This window comes from Hipposideros armiger, unplaced genomic scaffold (assembly GCF_001890085.2).
Source record: "Hipposideros armiger isolate ML-2016 unplaced genomic scaffold, ASM189008v1 scaffold_290, whole genome shotgun sequence".
NCBI lineage: Eukaryota > Metazoa > Chordata > Mammalia > Chiroptera > Hipposideridae > Hipposideros > Hipposideros armiger.
Window position 1 is genome coordinate 530,029 of NW_017731640.1, and position 17,130 is coordinate 547,158.

General features: G+C 58.3%; 1 protein-coding gene across 9 annotated transcripts in view; it reads left to right on the plus strand.

Annotated features, from left to right (window-relative positions):
* Nucleotides 1-17,130, plus strand: part of NR5A1 (nuclear receptor subfamily 5 group A member 1) — a 29,951-nt gene that overhangs the window by 6,544 nt on the left and 6,277 nt on the right. For 2 of the 9 annotated variants that reach the window (XR_002125783.1, XM_019658783.1), the window contains exons 1-6: nt 769-986; nt 1,294-1,410; nt 1,538-1,679; nt 3,703-4,328; nt 11,346-11,465; nt 13,485-13,632. Coding sequence is in view for 8 of the 9 variants with exons in the window: in XM_019658783.1 (XP_019514328.1) it covers nt 1,309-1,410; nt 1,538-1,679; nt 3,703-4,328; nt 11,346-11,465; nt 13,485-13,632 (1,138 nt within the window). In the remaining variant the exon portion in view is untranslated. Of the gene's footprint in view, nt 1-15; nt 70-700; nt 993-1,293; nt 1,411-1,537; nt 1,680-1,735; nt 2,075-2,154; nt 2,213-3,702; nt 4,329-11,345; nt 11,466-13,484; nt 13,633-17,130 lie in introns of those variants that run through there. The other 7 variants (XM_019658779.1, XM_019658781.1, XM_019658780.1 and 4 more) reach the window with 7 other exon arrangements.

Consider the following 17,130-nt stretch of genomic DNA (forward strand, 5'->3'; position numbering starts at 1 on the left):
GGCGCTGCGGGGAGGTGCGGGACTCCGCGCGGGCGGGACGCGGGCGCTGCTGCTCGCAGGAACCGCCAGGTGGGCGCCGCGCGGGCCGCGGCCGCCGTCGCGCCCCTTCTCGCCTCCCGGTCCGGGCACTGCGCGCATCCCTCCGCGGGACTGCGACTCTCCGCCCGAGGTCGCTCCGCCGCCTCGGGCTCGGCCTCCCGGAGCTCGCGGGGCCTCCGCCCGAGGTCTCTGCGCCCGGCGCGGGGCCTGCGGCTCCCCACCCGGCGCCCGCTGCCTCCTCTGCGCCCTCTCCTCGTCTCTCCGCCCGACGTCTCGGGCTCCGCGGCACGGGCTGCGCCTCCCGTCGCCGTCGCTGCCTCGGGCTTTGTCTCTCCCGGCCTTCGGGCCCTCTGTCCCCGGGCGCCGTCGTTTTCCGTCCCTCTCAGCTCGAGGTCCCGTCTGGGTCTGACTTCGCGGGGCCCCGCCTCGGAGCTCGGGCTCCGATTCGGCCGTTTTCCGTGCGGCTTGACGCCCCGACCACCTGGCTGGGCTCCTCCATCTCTCCAGGTTTCTCTCGTCTCTCGGTGTGTCTCGTCTACCACGGCGTCTCTGGTTCTGCGTCCGCCTCTCCCGGGTTTTCTCTTCCAGCCTCTGTCTCTCAGTGTCTCGGGTCTCTCTCCCTTTCGTTGTCTCTCTGTCTCCCTCCCTGTCTTTCCCGTCTCCCCAGGTCTTCTCCGACTCGGCATCACTGGGTTTTCGTGTCTGTCATTCTGGGGGTCCTCTCTCCGTTGAGCAGCGCCGGTCGGTGTCTCTCGCTCTCGTCTCGGCCCATCTCTCTGTCTCTCCCAGACTGTGTGTCTGTGTCCCTCGTCCCTGTCGGATCCCACAACACTCGGGCCCCGCTGCGCCCCGTTGGTTTATTGGCGTCTCCCGCGCGGCCGAGCCCATTTTCTCAGAATCGGGGTTTTGTTCTCTGATGAACGAATCCGGGTCGAAGCACATCGAATGTGAGGGTCCGCGCTGGGACACGGCGGGGGCGGCGAGGGAGGCGCACCCGAGTGGGGCGGGGAGCGCAAGGCAGGCACAGAGGCCGGGAAGGAGCGGCCAGCGCGGGACGTGCAGGGCGCTCCAATGGGTGGCCTGCCTCGGGCGGCCCAGCCCAGGGCGTTGTCCTGGGGGCCACGGGCAGGGCACGAGGAGGCCGCCGCGAGCGCGCGGCCGCGGTGCTGCAGGACCCTCGGAGCCCAGGTCTGCGGTGCTGGCCGTCGCCGTCCCACCTGCGTTGACCCGACTGACCCCTTCCTCCCTCTGCAGACGGACGCCGCGGGCATGGACTATTCCTACGACGAGGACCTGGACGAGCTGTGCCCCGTGTGTGGGGACAAGGTGTCGGGCTACCACTACGGGCTGCTCACATGCGAGAGCTGCAAGGTGAGCGGACCGCCGGCCGGCAACGGTCGCGCAGGGCGGGCTGGCGCGCGCAGCGGGACGCGGGGCAGAGCCCTGCGGGGAGTTAGAGACGGGGCGGCCCCTCCCCCGCTGACTCTCCTCTCCCTAGGGCTTCTTCAAGCGTACGGTGCAGAACAACAAGCACTACACGTGCACCGAGAGCCAGAGCTGCAAGATCGACAAGACGCAGCGCAAGCGCTGTCCCTTCTGCCGCTTCCAGAAGTGCCTGACCGTGGGGATGCGCCTGGAAGGTGCGCGCGCCGCTCGGCAGGCCTCCGACCCCTGACCTCCGACGGAGCGGGTGTCGGGGTGGGATGAAACAAGGGGAGAGGGAAGGGCGCCGCTTTCTGGGGCCGGGGGTTGGCCTCCCACGTGAGAGAGTAGAGCGGATCTCTGCGGGACAGGGGTGAAAACTGGCTTCGGTCTGGTCCGGGTGAGGGATGTATGCAGGACCAGCCTGGGTTGAGCTGAGAAGCATCTGAGAGTGAATCCCAGGGAGATGAGCGGGGTGGGCTGCACTGGGCAGAGCCCTGCACAGCTCTTCCCTCTGCGAAAAGTTCTGCAACGCCCCACTGATACCCTGCATCAGCAGGCTTTACTGGAGTTCATGTCCCATTGCCACCACTTACCAGCTGGGTGACATTAGGTAAGTTCCTTAACCTCCTAAGCTGCAGAGTCCCCATCTGAAAAATGGGCTTCATAGCAGTTCCTTCCTCATTGAGCTAGTGAGAGAATTGTACGAAGCTCCTAACATCGTGCCTGGTACACAGTAAATGCTCAACAGGTTAGCTTTATTATTATCATCATTCTTTACGCTATTATTTGTCCACCATCACTGCCTAGCCCTCACTCATCCGGACTACCCATCTGCTCCATCTGTTCATCCCTCCAGAGTTCCATTCACTCAGTTCCATTCACTCAGTTCCCTCAGTTCCATTTACTCAGCAGGCAAGAATTCCCACCATGTTTTTAGCCAGACTCTGAGAGGGCTGAGGAGTGGGGAACAATTGCCCCCAGAGGACCGAGGCCCATCCTTGCCTCCCCACCCTCAACTCCTAGCTCTCAGTCCAGAGGGAGGAAAGACTCAAGCTCTTTGAGGGTGGACAGTCATAGGCTTCCACCCTGCTGGCCCCAGCTGGGCTGTGTGCCGAGCAGGCAGCCGTTGGCTAAAGTTTTTAAACAATGTAGAAGAACTGCAGACCACAAGTCCTGCCACCTAGAGGAAGGACTCCTGGATGGGAGGTCTCCTGTCCTGTCCCCAGAGCCCAAGTCCCCAGATCCAGGTCCCAAGGGGCCAGGAGAGCTGGTTGTTGTGAGCAGCATAAGCGTCTGGCGGGGCCTGAGGTTTCTGAGGAGGGCGGCCCACCCCTGTGGCAGGAAGGTTGGCTGGGCAGGCCCCCAAGACACATCCCTTGCTGAGTGCCGCCTTCTCCCTCCTACTGTCCCTTCTCCTGGAGCCCAGGGTAAGGTACTGTCTGAATAGAGGCTGGCGCCACACTATCGCTGCAGAGCTGCAACATTTGGGTCTGGTTGGTGACATATTCTTGGCCAGGCAGAGGGACATCTGGTCAGCAAGGGAGGTTCCTTCCCCCAGCACAGAGCCTGGGCTAGCTCGAAACTCAGCTTCAAATTTGAAGGCAAATTTGAGTCATTTTGCAACACAGTTTTGACAGTCAGCCAGCCAGTCAGTAAGCAGCTGGATCCTGGGACCCAGGTGTGAACAAGGCAGTTCAGGGCCCACTTCCTACCACCATCTCTTCTGCCGTGCCCTGTGCCCAACCTGGACCTATTGCCGAGCCCCCAGGAGCTCTCAGCCTGGGTCACGTGGCACAATACCATTCAGCAGGATGAGAGTAGGCAAGAGGCAGGACATCTCGAGCAAGGACCGTGAATTCTGCCCAGGTGCATCCAAGAGTACTTCGTGGAGGTGGTGACCTGAGGGCTGGGTGTTCAGCAGGCAGAAGAGAAGGAAAGGGTTTGAAGCTGAGAGACTATCAAAGGCAGGGTGGAAGAAGAGGTGCCAAAGAGAGGAGCAGAGAGATGAGTAAAGGCGAGTGGAAAGAACACAGGGTCTCATGAAGGGCACCTAGGAAGGTTGACAAGGCCTTGAGCGCCAGGCTAAGGAGACTGACTTCACCTGCACTCAGAGGGAGCCACGAAAAGGTATCGAGCTAGGGAGTAACGCAGTCAGATCTGTTCAGGAAAGACCCGTGAGTGGGGCAGTGAAGAGCGTGGCTTGGAGGTTGTGAGCCTGACCCTTGCTTCTCCCTGTAGCTGTGCGTGCTGACCGTATGCGGGGCGGCCGGAACAAGTTTGGGCCCATGTACAAGCGGGACCGGGCCCTGAAGCAGCAGAAGAAGGCACAGATTCGAGCCAATGGCTTCAAGCTAGAGACAGGCCCCCCCGTGGGGGTGCCCCCACCGCCCCCTCCCCCGCCGGACTACATGCTGCCCCCTGGCCTGCATGCGCCAGAGCCCAAGGGCCTGGCCTCTGGTCCACCTTCTGGGCCACTGGGCGACTTTGGGGCCCCAGCACTGCCCATGGCCGTGCCTGGCGCCCACGGGCCCCTGGCCGGCTACCTCTATCCTGCTTTCCCTGGCCGGGCCATCAAGTCCGAGTACCCAGAGCCCTACGCTAGCCCACCGCAGCCTGGGCCACCTTATGGCTACCCAGAGCCCTTCTCTGGAGGGCCTGGCGTTCCTGAGCTCATCCTGCAGCTGCTGCAGCTGGAGCCAGACGAGGACCAGGTGCGGGCGCGCATCGTGGGCTGCCTGCAGGAACCGGCCAAAGGCCGCCCGGACCAGCCTGCCGCCTTCAGCCTGCTGTGCAGGATGGCTGACCAGACCTTCATCTCCATCGTGGACTGGGCGCGCAGGTGTATGGTCTTCAAGGAGCTGGAGGTGAGTACCTCCTCCCACCTGGCTGGCAGCGTATCTGGGGTGCCCTCTTGGCTGCCCAAGCCTCCGTCTCAGTCACTCCTTGGATAGGGCCGCCCTGCCCAGTGGCTTCAGGCAGTGTCTGGGGACAGGGAGGCACTGAGTAGTGTTTCTGATCTATCACAGCCTTCCTTGCCTTCCCCCGACTCCTCACTCACCCCTTCTCTCTCTCTCCTTCTCTGTTTCTTGGGTCTCTATCTCTCATGGCCTCTGCTTCTTTTATCCCTGTCTCTGTTTCTTTCTGTTGTCTCACCGCCTCTCTCCCTAAGGTGTGCTGTCTCTCTGCTTTTCTGTGTTTCTCCAACCCTTTCAGTCTCTGTTTCTCTCCTAGTCTGGGTCTGTATAGGTGCTTATCTCTCTCTCTTCCTCTGAGACCCTGGGCTCCCAAAGGACTAGCTGAGCCCTTGGGAGACAGTCTCCAGGTGCCCCAGCCCAATGTCAGGAAGAGGGTCCAATCCATCTCATCCTCCCATTTGGAGAAGCCACCAATCCTCGCCAGCCCCAAGCGTCATAGACAGGAGTCTTAGTATCTCAGAGTTTGGGATGATTATGGGTCTTCTCCTTCCCAGCCAAGGCGAAGGATCTTACTGTCCCTGCCTCTTTTGTGCGTGGTGATTGGGCCCATGTGTAAGTGTGTGTGTCTGTGTGTGCGGGACAGGGAGCTAGGTGGGAGGGGAGGTAGGGAATGGCCTGGCCGGCCACTGATCTTCCAGACGAGGATGACCCTCTACTGCAAGGGCTTCCATCCTCCTGGGTTGAGGTACCCGTGGCTAAAGTAAGCAGCAAAGCATCAGGAGAAACTGAGGCCAGACAGGAAAGAACTTCCCAGTCATCCTGCCTAGTGGTTTGAAGGGCCCAAGGCCTGGCAGCTGCCCCTCTAGTGCCCCAGCTCCCTATGACCAGGGTGTTCTGCTAACCTCAGAGGCCCCCACAAGCCCTGCCAAGGCCCATCCTCTCTGGCCTGGGCACAGGTCCTCTTTAGTTCAGCCCGATCGGTGTTTGCCTTTCCCAGGCTGGCCCCCCTGGCTGTTCCTGGGCTGGAAGTAAACAGCAGGACCTGTTGCCCTCTCTGCTGGGGCCACTGCAGCCTTGAGCAGCATTGTCAGTGCTGACGCCACTTGGGCCTGGGCTTCCTCCAGGGGCAGGTGGCCGGATGGGCCAGGGGCACTGCCTGCTGGGCTGGGCATTCGGGGGGAATAAGGTGGGGGTGAGCCCTGTGAGCCGTTGCGGCCTCGTGGGCTGGGGGCCTGGGTTACTCTGGGAGTCAAGGATTGGTGGTGATGGTTCCTGCTTCTACCATGGAGGGCCTGCCTTGGCTGAGGCCTGGGGATAAAAAGGTGTCGTGGGGTGGGTTTTCTCACCCCTGTCCCCTCTGTGGGCCAACTTCACGGGTAGGACGAGAGGCAGGGCCTTGAACAATCCCAGGAGGATTGTCCCACTCGTGGCTGGAGGCCCTGGTAGGGGATGAGGACCCTTGGGTTGGTTGCCAGCTCTCCCTCCAGACTTCCCAGGAGCCCCCTGTGCAGAGGGAGGAGGAGCAGAGCGTTCGCAGCCTCCAGAGTCCTGGATCCAGGGGCGGGGCGCTTCCTCTGGCTGCTTTCCTAGTCTCTCGGGGTTTTTCACGCAGGATGGGAAGGGCTTTTGTCCCAGCTTTGCTGAGTGTTTTTTCCTGCTTCTGGCTTCTCTGTGGTCCAAACCTTCCTGCTTCCCCTTCCCAGAGTCTCTGAGTTGAGTCCAGGAATATGAGCCGTGGCCACTACCCTCTGTAAAGGAGCCTTGCAGATAAGTACCAGCCCAGTTTTCAGAGGGCCTCTCATCAGCCACATGGAACTTTTTCCCCGCTGGTCCACTGAGTCCTGCACTGGTGTCTGTTTGCAAAGCCAGAGGTGGGGAGACAGAAAAGTGGGAGGATTGCTGAATGACCCTGTTCTCCCTTTTGGCTGACCGTTCATCACCCCCTCACCTCTGGACGGGATATAAATCTCATCTCAGCAGACAACAAACGGGGCTCCCTAGCTCTGAGAGTGGGGCAGCCCTTGGGCTGGGCACTGGGGACACTGAAATGAATTGAACCCAGGAAGCTGCCAGGCTAGAGGAGGAGGCAGGCATGCACCTAGATAATGCTAACGCAGGGTGCCCAGGGCTCTGAGAGCCGTGGAAAGGGTCTGCCGGAGCCCAGCAGGAGAGCAGGTGGCCCTATCTAAGGAAGTTAGGGGAGGTTTCTTTGATCTGTGCCTTTCCAGGAAGAAGCCTGAGAAGCTTAAGGCATTCCAGGAAGTGGGAACAGCATAGGCTAAGGCTCAGAGTGTGGAAAGGCATCATGTGTCCGGGAGTTCCAGGCAGTCCTACGAGGCAGGGCTGGAGAGGTTGGCAGGTTCAGAAGCAGAGCTTGGACCAGGGGTGGGTCCTTTGGCAGTGGATGATGGACAGCCTATCAGGGCTGGCTGAGGCCCCACATCCTCTTCCCAGAGGCCCACTCAGCCCTCTGATGCTGATGTCTTGATGCCCAGGGGAAGGCCTAGGGTCTTTGCTGAGCTGTCAGGGATGCTGGGACCCCAGATGTTGGGGCTCTGGATACCCTCTGGGAGTTCTCCTCCTCCATCCTGTTTCCCAAGTTGGATGTCCCTTGGCCTCTAGTTTTCCATCTCACACATCATGGCGTATTAGATCTGACAGTGGCACAGGAGTTAATAGCGAAGACCAGGATCAGAGAGGCCTGTGTTCAAGTTCCATCTCTGCCACTTACCAGGTGTGTGACTTTGGGCAAGCCATTTTACTCCTCTGGGCCTCAGTTTCCTCATCGATAAAACGGGGGTAGTTGACATAATATCCTCCTCATAGGGCATTGTAAGGATTTAGCGAGCCAGGGACAGGTACAGAATGTAGCCTGGGGTGTGGCACCCAGGAAGCGCTCAGTAAAGGGGAGCAGCAGCTCCCTTCCTTGCTGTCTTCTCTGCTGCTAAACGATTTAAGCTATATTTGCAGGTATATATGGGCCTGGCTGGGAAGAGTGAAAAAAAGATACATGTGTCCATGCTCCTCTGAGCACCCAGAGTTCTGGAAGAAGATGGGGCCCACTTTGCCTGGGCTTATAAAGCAACTTGGTACCTGCCAGGTAGTGGAGATTGGCCTGTTCCTGCTGCTCAGTGCGGGGCAGTGTGTGGGCCTGGGCAGTCAGCCTGTCTGGACCGTTCCTGTGAAGGACAGGTTGAGAGGACGCAAGATAGGAATTAAGGAGTAGGAGGCAAGGGCCAGGAGTGCCTAATGACCCATCTTGACATCAGTTCACCCTTGACGTCCAGCTCGGAGGCCCTCGATTGGCAACAGATTTAACTGCTCAGATATATGGTTTCATTTAAGCGGCAGTAACTCTGTCAGTCCTAGGCTGAAAAACGACGGGCCCGCTGACGACTCGGCCGGGGGGAATGCTGTGGCCGGCCCGTGGCATGTCAGCCACTGGAGAATTACAGAGCCCGCTGGCCTTCGGCCGCCAGACTGATCAGACCCCAGGGGGCTCCAGAGGGGGGCCTGCTGGGAGGGAGGTCAGCTCTGCACCCATAAATACCCTGTCTCTGAGGCAGGCTGCAAAGTGTCAAGGCTCCGGGAAGATTTGTGGCAGACAGCAGGAGGGGTGGGTGGCTGGTGGGCCAGGCAGAAGGGCCAGGCGACAAGGGACCCCCGGGCCTGGACTGCAAACGTCCTTGTTCTCAGGGCGGTAGGGAGGTCTGGGGGCAGAGGAGGAACCTTTTGCTTAGGGAGAAACTTAGGGAAGGTGAAAACTAACCCTCTTTGGTTAAGTGTGCCTCTTAGCCACCTGCTTTCCCATGGAGAGGAGCTGGCGGCTACGGCCCTCTGGTTTCCTTTTAAATAAAAAGAGAAGTGTGTGTGTGTGTGTGTGTGTGTGTGTGTGTGTGTGTGTGTATACACATGTGCTCATCTGTTTGGGGAGTATTTTGGAGTTTGGTGTCTTTATGTGTCCATCTGTCCATCTAAGGGAAAAGCGAACAAAAAGTCTGGCAGGAAAGATTGCTTTTCTGGGGGTGAGTGGGCACTCAGGCCGGGACATCGTCCCCAAGACAGCCAACCATGGGCCACAGAACCCTTCACAACTGACATCACCATGTCCACACGTTTTCTGTAACCGAAAGAGGGAGGATTTATTTTTCCCACTTCTCAGAACAGGAAATTAGGGCAGAGAAGGCTGTGTGACTGGGCTGGAAATCAAACAAAGGGCACTGGGCACCAAACCTCAGCCACCATATTGCAGCTCTCTGCCCCTATCAGCCCCGCTAGGCAGGGCTGCCCCCACTTCTGGTGCCTGAGGTCTGGGTACAGAGTCTGCTCCCAGGGCTTGGCCAACCGGGTCACTGTGACCCCTTCTGTGTTCTCCCCGAGGTTCAGCTTGCTTATCTCCTAACCCCCCCGTTATCATTTCTCTTCCACCTCCCCGGCCCCTGTTCCTTCAATCTGGGCACAAGTGCATCTGTTCCCGAGGGCGCCTATGGGTGGGGAGCAGCGCCGAGCCCTGCGTGTCCCCTCCCTCCCACTTTGCCTTCATCTGGGTCAACAAAGGTGGGCCATTTAACTCCCCAGGCAGGTCCCTCCTACTTGGGTCTCAGGCAATTCCCGACGTTCCCACCGCCCCCGCCCCCCAAGACCGGCCCAGTTGGGAGCATTTGGGCTGAGCCCAGCTCCCTGTGTGTGACCTGAGGCGAGCCTCTGTTTCCTTATCTGGAATATGGGCAGAGTGTTCACAGGGCATGGGTGTGGAGTCGTGCAGGAAACGGGGCCTGGTCATAGGTGCTCCCGGAGCTGAGCCTTCCTCCTGGGAAACTGTGGTGCGGTAGTGTCCTGTAGCTCCCTGGGGTCTGGCCACTTCCAGGGGAGAGATAAGGTGAGATAAGGAGCAATGTCTTTGTGAACGCCCCCCTGCCCGGTTCTCAGTGTCTCCTAGCCCCTCCAGTACAGGCTAGCTGTGGCCGAGCCTGGGGTCGCCCTGGCTGGGTTGCTGTTCTGACTGTAACGGGGCTCTAGGAAGAACTTTCTGCCGGAGAGGAAGGAGAGGTGTGGGTCCTTGATGCAGAGATGAGGTGAGGAAGGGAGGATGGGAGGTTGGGGACCCAGAGCAGGATAGAGACTGACCCCTCTCCTGTCCTCAATATGTGGGCTGGGGAAGTGGTAAGTGGGAGAGGCCTGGAGGAAGCTTGACTGTGTCCACCTACTCGCTTTGCTGTTTGTCCATTTTTTTCTCTCCCTCTGTCTGCCTGAGGACAGGTCCCAGGGCTGTCCCCAGGAGAGGAAGGGAGCAGAGGGCAGGGGAGGGCTTCTACGTCTCAGAAGAGAGCTATTTGTTAGGCTTGGGACAATTCCGCTCAGACCAGGGGCTACTTGGACCCCTCCGACCTCTGGGTTGGGGGTGTTTCCTCTGTGCTTTCTGTACATGTCTTGGGGATCACATATTTGTTCACCAACTGCTCGTTGATCCCACCTAGGGGAGGGACCAGTCCTGCCTCTCCAGACCCCACAGTATTGAGGAAGACAGAGGCATGAATAAGTGCTATGAGATGTTGCAGGTTCCATGTCCAGAGGATGGGGAGAGCACTAAGGAAGGAGGAAGGATTGGCGAGGGTTTCAGGGGGGAGGTAAAGAGTGTGCCGTGAACTCCTGGGTGGCAAGAGTCGGTCTTATTCCACATAGTGGCTAAGTGCATGCATCTGGAGTTAGACAGAGCTGTGTGACCCTGGGCAAGTTACTTGACATCTCTGGGCTCAGTATCTTCTCTCCATAGATGGGGATAACCACTATACCAACCTCCTAGGGTTGTGGAGCTGCAGTGCAATGACTGTTAGTTATCGTGGTTTGCATTTACCCCAGGGTAGGACCAGGAAGGTGCCCAGGTCACTGTGACCGGGAGGTATCTGCTGGGTAGATGGTGGCTGGCTGATGAGCTGCAGAGGCTGAGAGGGACCGGAGTCTGTACTGTGTCTTTCTAGGATGACCTACAGTGTCAGGAAGGATTAGTATTTGTCACTGTGGGGGAGCTGTGACCTGAGGATGCCAGCCACGGCCCTGGCCTGGCACTGCTTCTCTGTGATCCCACGAAGGTCCCTTTCCCTCCCTGGGCGGCAGATGCTTCATCTGAAAAATAAGGGTTTAGGCCAGGCATCCCTCAGGGCCCTCCTGGCTCTGGCATCCCACGGTTCTGAGTCCCACGCACCACTGGTGTGTCCACCCTTGCCATGCTGGACTGTATCAGTCCTCAGAGTGGAAGGACACCCGCACAGAGTAGTCCCCGCCCAAGCACTGAGTGCCCCGACTGCAGCCTAGGTGTTCAGAATCTACTTGCTGTCACTGTGCTGTTGCTGCTCCAGACATCAGACCACGGCCACCCACCTGCTCACTCCCTGGGCTGCACTGTGGGCCCCCTTTTCTTGCCCTGAGCCTGAGAGCCCTGCATGAGACTCAGGGAAAGCCCTGTTTCCTCTTCATGGCTTGTGTATTGAGTGATTAAAGCTGCTAGAGATGTGACCACAGGACAAATGGGTACATAGAATTAATAATTCTCTTCCCCCGCATTTGAAGGAGTCCTTCACAGGCACTTCCGTGGACATTATGCACTAACACTTATTGAGTGGCTAGGCCACCTTTTAATACTTTGCCCACTTTACAGATGAGAAAACCGAGGCCTAGAAAGGTTACAGAACTTGCTTAAGGTCATACAGCTTGTAAAAGGCACAGCTGGGGCCTGAAGCCAGGCCCGTCCGAGTCCTGAGCACCTCCGCTGGACCCTTTTATTATTTTGTTAGACCCCTTTGATGAACTAGACAGATAGGCAAACAGGGCACAGAGAGGTGAAGCAGCTTGCCCAGGTCACACACCCAGCTGAGCGCTGAGCCTCTGAGCTGAGAGTGGGAGGAGGAGGGGTGAGAGGAAGGTCCCAGGCTAGACCCTGCTGGACCCTCGTGTGCCTTTTCCTTGCAGGTGGCCGACCAGATGACACTGCTGCAGAACTGCTGGAGCGAGCTACTGGTTTTTGACCATATCTACCGCCAGATCCAACATGGCAAGGAGGGCAGCATCCTGCTGGTCACTGGGCAGGAGGTGACCAGACCCTACTGTGTCCTGCCCTGCCCCCACTGTGCACTTCCAGAATTCTGAGCCCAGCAGAGAGGTCCCAGGCCTCTCCAGGGCTGGCCCTGGGCACCCTGAATATCAGCCCCTTTCCCTAAGTTCATGCGAGGGGGCAGAAGCTCTAATCAGGGACTCGGGGAGAGCGTGCATGGGAAGCGCCAATCGGAGGCTGGGGATGTGTGTGCCCCTGAGGGCTGGGAGCCTGGGCCCTGGGGGTCAGGGCTGGGAGGGTTCCTGGGGCCTGAGTAGATGCTGCCTCCACCTGGCTCAGCTCCTGGTAAGGGGGAGCTCTTGGAGTGGCACTGGGTCTTGAGAGAATGACTAGCGGGTGGTCAGGTAGTGAAAGGTGGCGGGGCACAGTCCCCACCTCCATCACAAGCAGAGCAGAAAGCCTGGGTAAAGGCTCAGAGAGGGACGTTTAGGACTTCTGGGACACCAGGAGCCACTGGTAGCTGAACTGTGGATTTGGGGGGGCGGGGGCCCAGTGTGGGGTGAGACAAGATAAGAGATAAAGCTGGAGAGATTGCTAGGGGCTGGGTTGGGCAAGACCTTTCAGGCCCTAAGTCCCGAATGAGTGAGTGAGTGAGTGAATACATAAATGAATGGGCAGCAGGGTCTGGGCCCCAAAGAGCTCAGAGTCAGAATTTGGGCTCCCCGCTAGAGCAGGAAATTAGAGGCACTAGGATCATTACTCACGGGAGCAGGGAGTAACAGGAGGGTTTCCAGTGGGGAAGGGCGTGGTCAGGTTTGAGGAAGCACCTGAGGGGCAGGATGGCAGGTGAGGAGGAAGTGAGGCAACCACCCACCATTCAGGATGCTGGGCTCCTGGGAGCGCTGTTCAAGGAGGAGGACCCCCAGCTGGTGAGAGCAGGTGCAGGGGAAATGGAGGCAAGGAGGAGGGAGGTGAAGCCCAAATCTAGCCTCGTGGGGGAGGACCATCACTCCCAGGGTGGACATAGAAGGAGGCGTGGGCTTCACAGGTGCTCAGGTGGGGGCGGGAGACTGAGGCCCTGCCCTCCAGCCCGTACCTCCATCCCAGGCCCTCTGTCCTTCTGTCCTTATCCTCAAGTCTCACCTTGGGTGTCTCAGGCGGTCCAGGGCCAGGGGAATGCTGGTCCCAAGGGTGTGACATTGAGGCCACCTGCAAATGCAAATAAAGGTATAAGTGTGTGTGTGCTGGCCCATGCCAACATGCAAGTCCAAGTCTCCGAGGCCGTGGGAATGTGTGTGTGTGCGTGTGTGTGTGCGCGTGTGCACGCGCCTGTATTTTATTGTGGAAATACCGCCACACACATAAACGTGTGGGTGTCGCGATCTGCCTGCCACCATGTCAATGGAAACACATACATGGGCATGTGTCTGTCTGTGTTGTCCTCTGATGTGACCATACAAGGTGTGTGTGTGTGTGTGTGTGTGTGTGTGTTTTCACATCATGAAGTGGCTGGACAACCCTGTAAGCATGTCCATGCATGTGTGTGAATGTGAGCTGAGATGGGCCACATGCCCAGCCCAAGAATCCATGTATGGGTGTGTGGAGCCCCAGACAGTCTTGTGCTTGCATGCATGTGTATTTAGGCTGACCTGCCCCACTCCTGCCCCCACCCCCAGCATGACATGGTATTTGCTGCAGACGCCACACAAAACACAAAAGCAGCTTGTACCACTGAGCCTGGCAGCAGCTCTTTGTGTGTGAAGGACCCCCCAGCTCTCCTTCTGCACCCACCTGCCTGGTGTCGGCTCTGCTGCCACAGGGGCCCTCAGCTCGGGATGGACAGTGTGAAGAGGGCTGGGAAGCCTGCGGCCCTGGGTGTCAGGGCTGGGAGGGTTCCTGGGGCCTGAGGAGATGCTGTCCTCACCTGTCAGCTTTATGGCTGGGCACACGAACCCATAGCCTCCGATTGGCACTTCCCATACATGCCCTCCCTAGCCCCTGATCAGAGCCCCTGCCCCATGCCCCGCCGCCCTGACCCCTGTGGTCTGCCTGCCCAGGTGGAGCTGAGCACGGTGGCTGCCCAGGCCGGCTCCCTGCTGCACGGCCTGGTGCTGCGGGCACAGGAGCTGGTGCTACAGCTTCACGCGCTGCAGCTGGACCGCCAGGAGTTCGTCTGCCTCAAGTTCCTCATCCTTTTCAGCCTCGGTGAGTGGGCTGAGCGAGGCCTGGCCCAGCTGGGGGGTGCCAAGGCGGTGGGTAGATGGCTGGGGTGGCATTGAGACCCCAAGATGGGGCTATGTGCTGGGGCCTTGGTGGGGCAAGAACCCCTCTCTTAGTGAACAGAGGTGGGAGGGGACCTGGTGCTTCAAATGGGGCTCGCTTCCTCTCTGGGCCTGAGTTTCTCTGTTTGGAAGTCCAGAGGGCCAAGATAATGTCACAGACTTTCCTGTTATGGGACGAGGACCCCCTTCCTAGAATTTGGTGAATTGCCCACTGAAAGCCTGAGAAAAGTGCCCATGCCACCTCCAGAGCATGCCCAGGTGGTTTCTGGGGGCTTCTGTCCCTTGGCTTCCCTCTTGGGGTCCCTACTTTTCCCAGCGTCCTGCTACACAAAGGGTCCAAATTCTGAGTCTGAGCCCTTTGGGGCCTAGGCCCCTTTATCCATTCAGTAATTCATTCATTCACTCTACAGACGTTTGCTCTGCCTTGCACTGGGGGTACAGAGTGAACCAAAAGACCCAAATCTCTGTCTTCAGGGAGCTGGCCTCTTGGGGAGAGAGACAATGAGCATAAAATGATTAGTGAAATATATCAATTAGTGGAATGGTTAGTAAGATGTATATCCCGGAAGACTGCAATCAGTGCTCAGGAGGAAAATGAAGAAGTGGGGGGCAGAGGGCGAGCCCAGCCCACCAGCTTGCTCCACGCCCAAAGGCTCTGGTGTCCCCCGCCCATTGCCTTCCCCGCCCACCCAGCCTGTGCCAATCCAGTTTCCACCCTCCCTCCCTCCGGGCTCTCATCAGGCTGGCCTCCTTCTGTCCTTCACCCAACAAACCATCTTCAGTGCCCAGCGATGCCACAAACGTAGAGGTTTTCCTTGCTCTCAAGTAGCTCTCAGTCTGGGAGAGGCCTCCTGCTAGCGCCGTCAGGGCTGGGACAGAGAGATGGGGAACCCAGGGTAGGGAGCACGGGCTCTGCCTGGAAGGCTTCCTGGAAGAGGGACATCTGAGCAGGTCTTAGAGGATGAGGGGGAGTTTGCTGGGGGAATAAACCTTTTAGCAGAGGTGTGGATGGGATGGAAGGTTGAAACAGAGGGGCATGAATGCCTTGTCACCAGAGGAGGGAGCAGGTAGAGACAATGTCTTTGTGGCAGATGACATCACAGCCACAATCTGGCAAGGGTTTGCCTGTCCAGGAGTGGTGGGAGGCAGAAGCAGAGGGGAGGAAGTGGATGGGGAGGGGTAATTCGTGAAGTGCTGCATATGGGAAGCCCAGTGCTCAGGCCGTAGACGGGCCTGGGTGCCTGAGTCCTGGCTGCCTGGACTCAACAGGCTGGTAGCTGGAGGGCTTATCTGCAAGGCTACAAAAGGGTGATAAGGGGCAACCTTGGTGGGGGGATGGGGGCAGACTCTTGGGCAGCCAGTTAGGAGCTATGGCCTGAGGCCTTTGGAGGAGCCTCAGGCTCCAGCTGGGGGAGGCCCCCACTTTCCTCTGCCTCCTAATCTTGTCCGAGAACTGCTGGGCTCTGAGACTGGCTCAGGCTGAAGCCATGGATGGCTGTGGTTGGGGTGTGGAGAATCCAGGAGTGAGGTGTATGTTTGTACCTTTGTGTCTGTATGTTTGTTTTCACGTATGTGCAGACTGTGAAGTTTTACGTGTGCAGCTTGTGGTTTTTTTAATGTCACATTGTGTGAAGAATCTGCATGTAATTGGGGAGTGGCTGGGGAGATGTGGAGATATGAGGGCTTTGGAGGGATGGGCGGTGCTGGGGAAGCATAGAATTGGTGTGAGATCTGGGGTGGTCTGAGTGGCTTTTGACCTGACCACCATCAAGAGGCTGCCAGGGAGGTGCTGGGGAGGGTGGGGTGGAGGATGGGCTACCAGCCACCCATCTCCTTGGCCAGAGCTCTATCTACCCTTGGGCACCCCCTGCAGAACAGGGACCGTCTCTTGGTTTCCCAGACTACCCGGGACCTGAGGTGCGCCCTGTGGCCCCCGCCCTCTTCCCACCAGAGCCCCAGGCACTGGGGACAGCCACACGCAGCACGGCTCTGGCCTCTACCAGGAGATCAATATAGAACTTGTCCTCCTATGGGATGTCCAGAGGACAGCACAGCTTAGCCCAGCCCTCTTCCCGGGGTCCAGGTGAGGGGCTGTGCTCACGAGTGCCTGGCCTCTCTTCATACTAACCTTGATCTTGTTTTCCAGAGGAGGCAGCTGGGGCCTGAGAGCCCCGTGTACCACAGTGTTGAGCTGGAACACGCTAGAGGGGTGGGGTGGAGGAAGAGAGTACGTGCGTGTGCGCCCGTGCCCAGCAAGGTGGGGCAGTGAGTAGGGATGAGGACTAGGGACGGACCACTTGGATTCTAAATCTGAACTCTCTCTTGCCCTTGAGCAAGTCACTCCCTTCTCTGAACCTCTATTGCCCCATCTGTAAAATGACCATCATAGTAATTCTTAACTTGCTATGAGGGTTTAATGAGAGAATTCCCCAAAGTGTTCAGCATGTGACCTGGCCCTCTGAACATGTGTCAGTATTGCCTTCATTATAACCATCATTATTAAGTTAGTGAGCAAATGAACAAGTTAATGAATGGAGTGAATGAATGAATGAGTCAGTCTCCATCTCTAGCGTACGCTGTGTGTTTGGCATAGTGCCTGGCCTTTGGGGGCTGAGGTGGGTGAGGGAGTGCTTAGCCCAGCAGGCCAGAAATTCTAACGAGGTTGGGGCTAGGAGAAAAGGAGAAGGCCCCTGGACCTGGGCTTGCCAGAGCTCATGGGAGAGCAATGAGAGAGGAGACCAGGTAAGCCACGGAGGCCATTGGCTGACAGGTCCCAGGTAGGAGAGGAACCTGAGCAGTCCAATGTGATCAGGGTTGGGCCAAAGAGGAGAAACCAACTACACCTAGGATATCAGGGAAGGCTTCTTGGTGGAGGGGCCTCTGAGCTATGCCTTGCAGTATGAGTAGGAGTGTTCTGGGTGAAACAGAGCAAATAGCAAGGACGTTTGTGACTGAAGGAGCAGCTTGTGCAGTGGCACAGGGGAATCCTAAAAATCTGCTGTGGAGGAGGCTGCTGACTGTGCCAGGCCTTGAATGCCAGGCATAGTACCTTGAACCTTCCCTGAAGACGGATTTTCAGCAAGGGGGTAACATGACCACATTTGCATTTTAGCAAGGTGCTTCCAACTGCAGCGTGGGAAAAGGAGACAGACAGGTGGCAACCCAGCGCCCTGCAAGAGGCTAGACCTGGGGCCAGGGGAGAGTGAGCCAATTTGGGCGAGATGAGAAGGAAGATTCGCCCAGAGTCTGGAAGGTGGGAGGGGGCTCCTCCTATGGTCGCCAGAGCTGGGTCCCCAAGGGAACTGGGGGCCAGAGAGGGATGACCCCTTGCCCCTAGACCTCCAGCTGGCATGCTGGGCGTCACCCTTAGGGCAGCACCTCCCTGGGCTGGGCAGCCTGAACCCCTGTGATGACTGTCTCC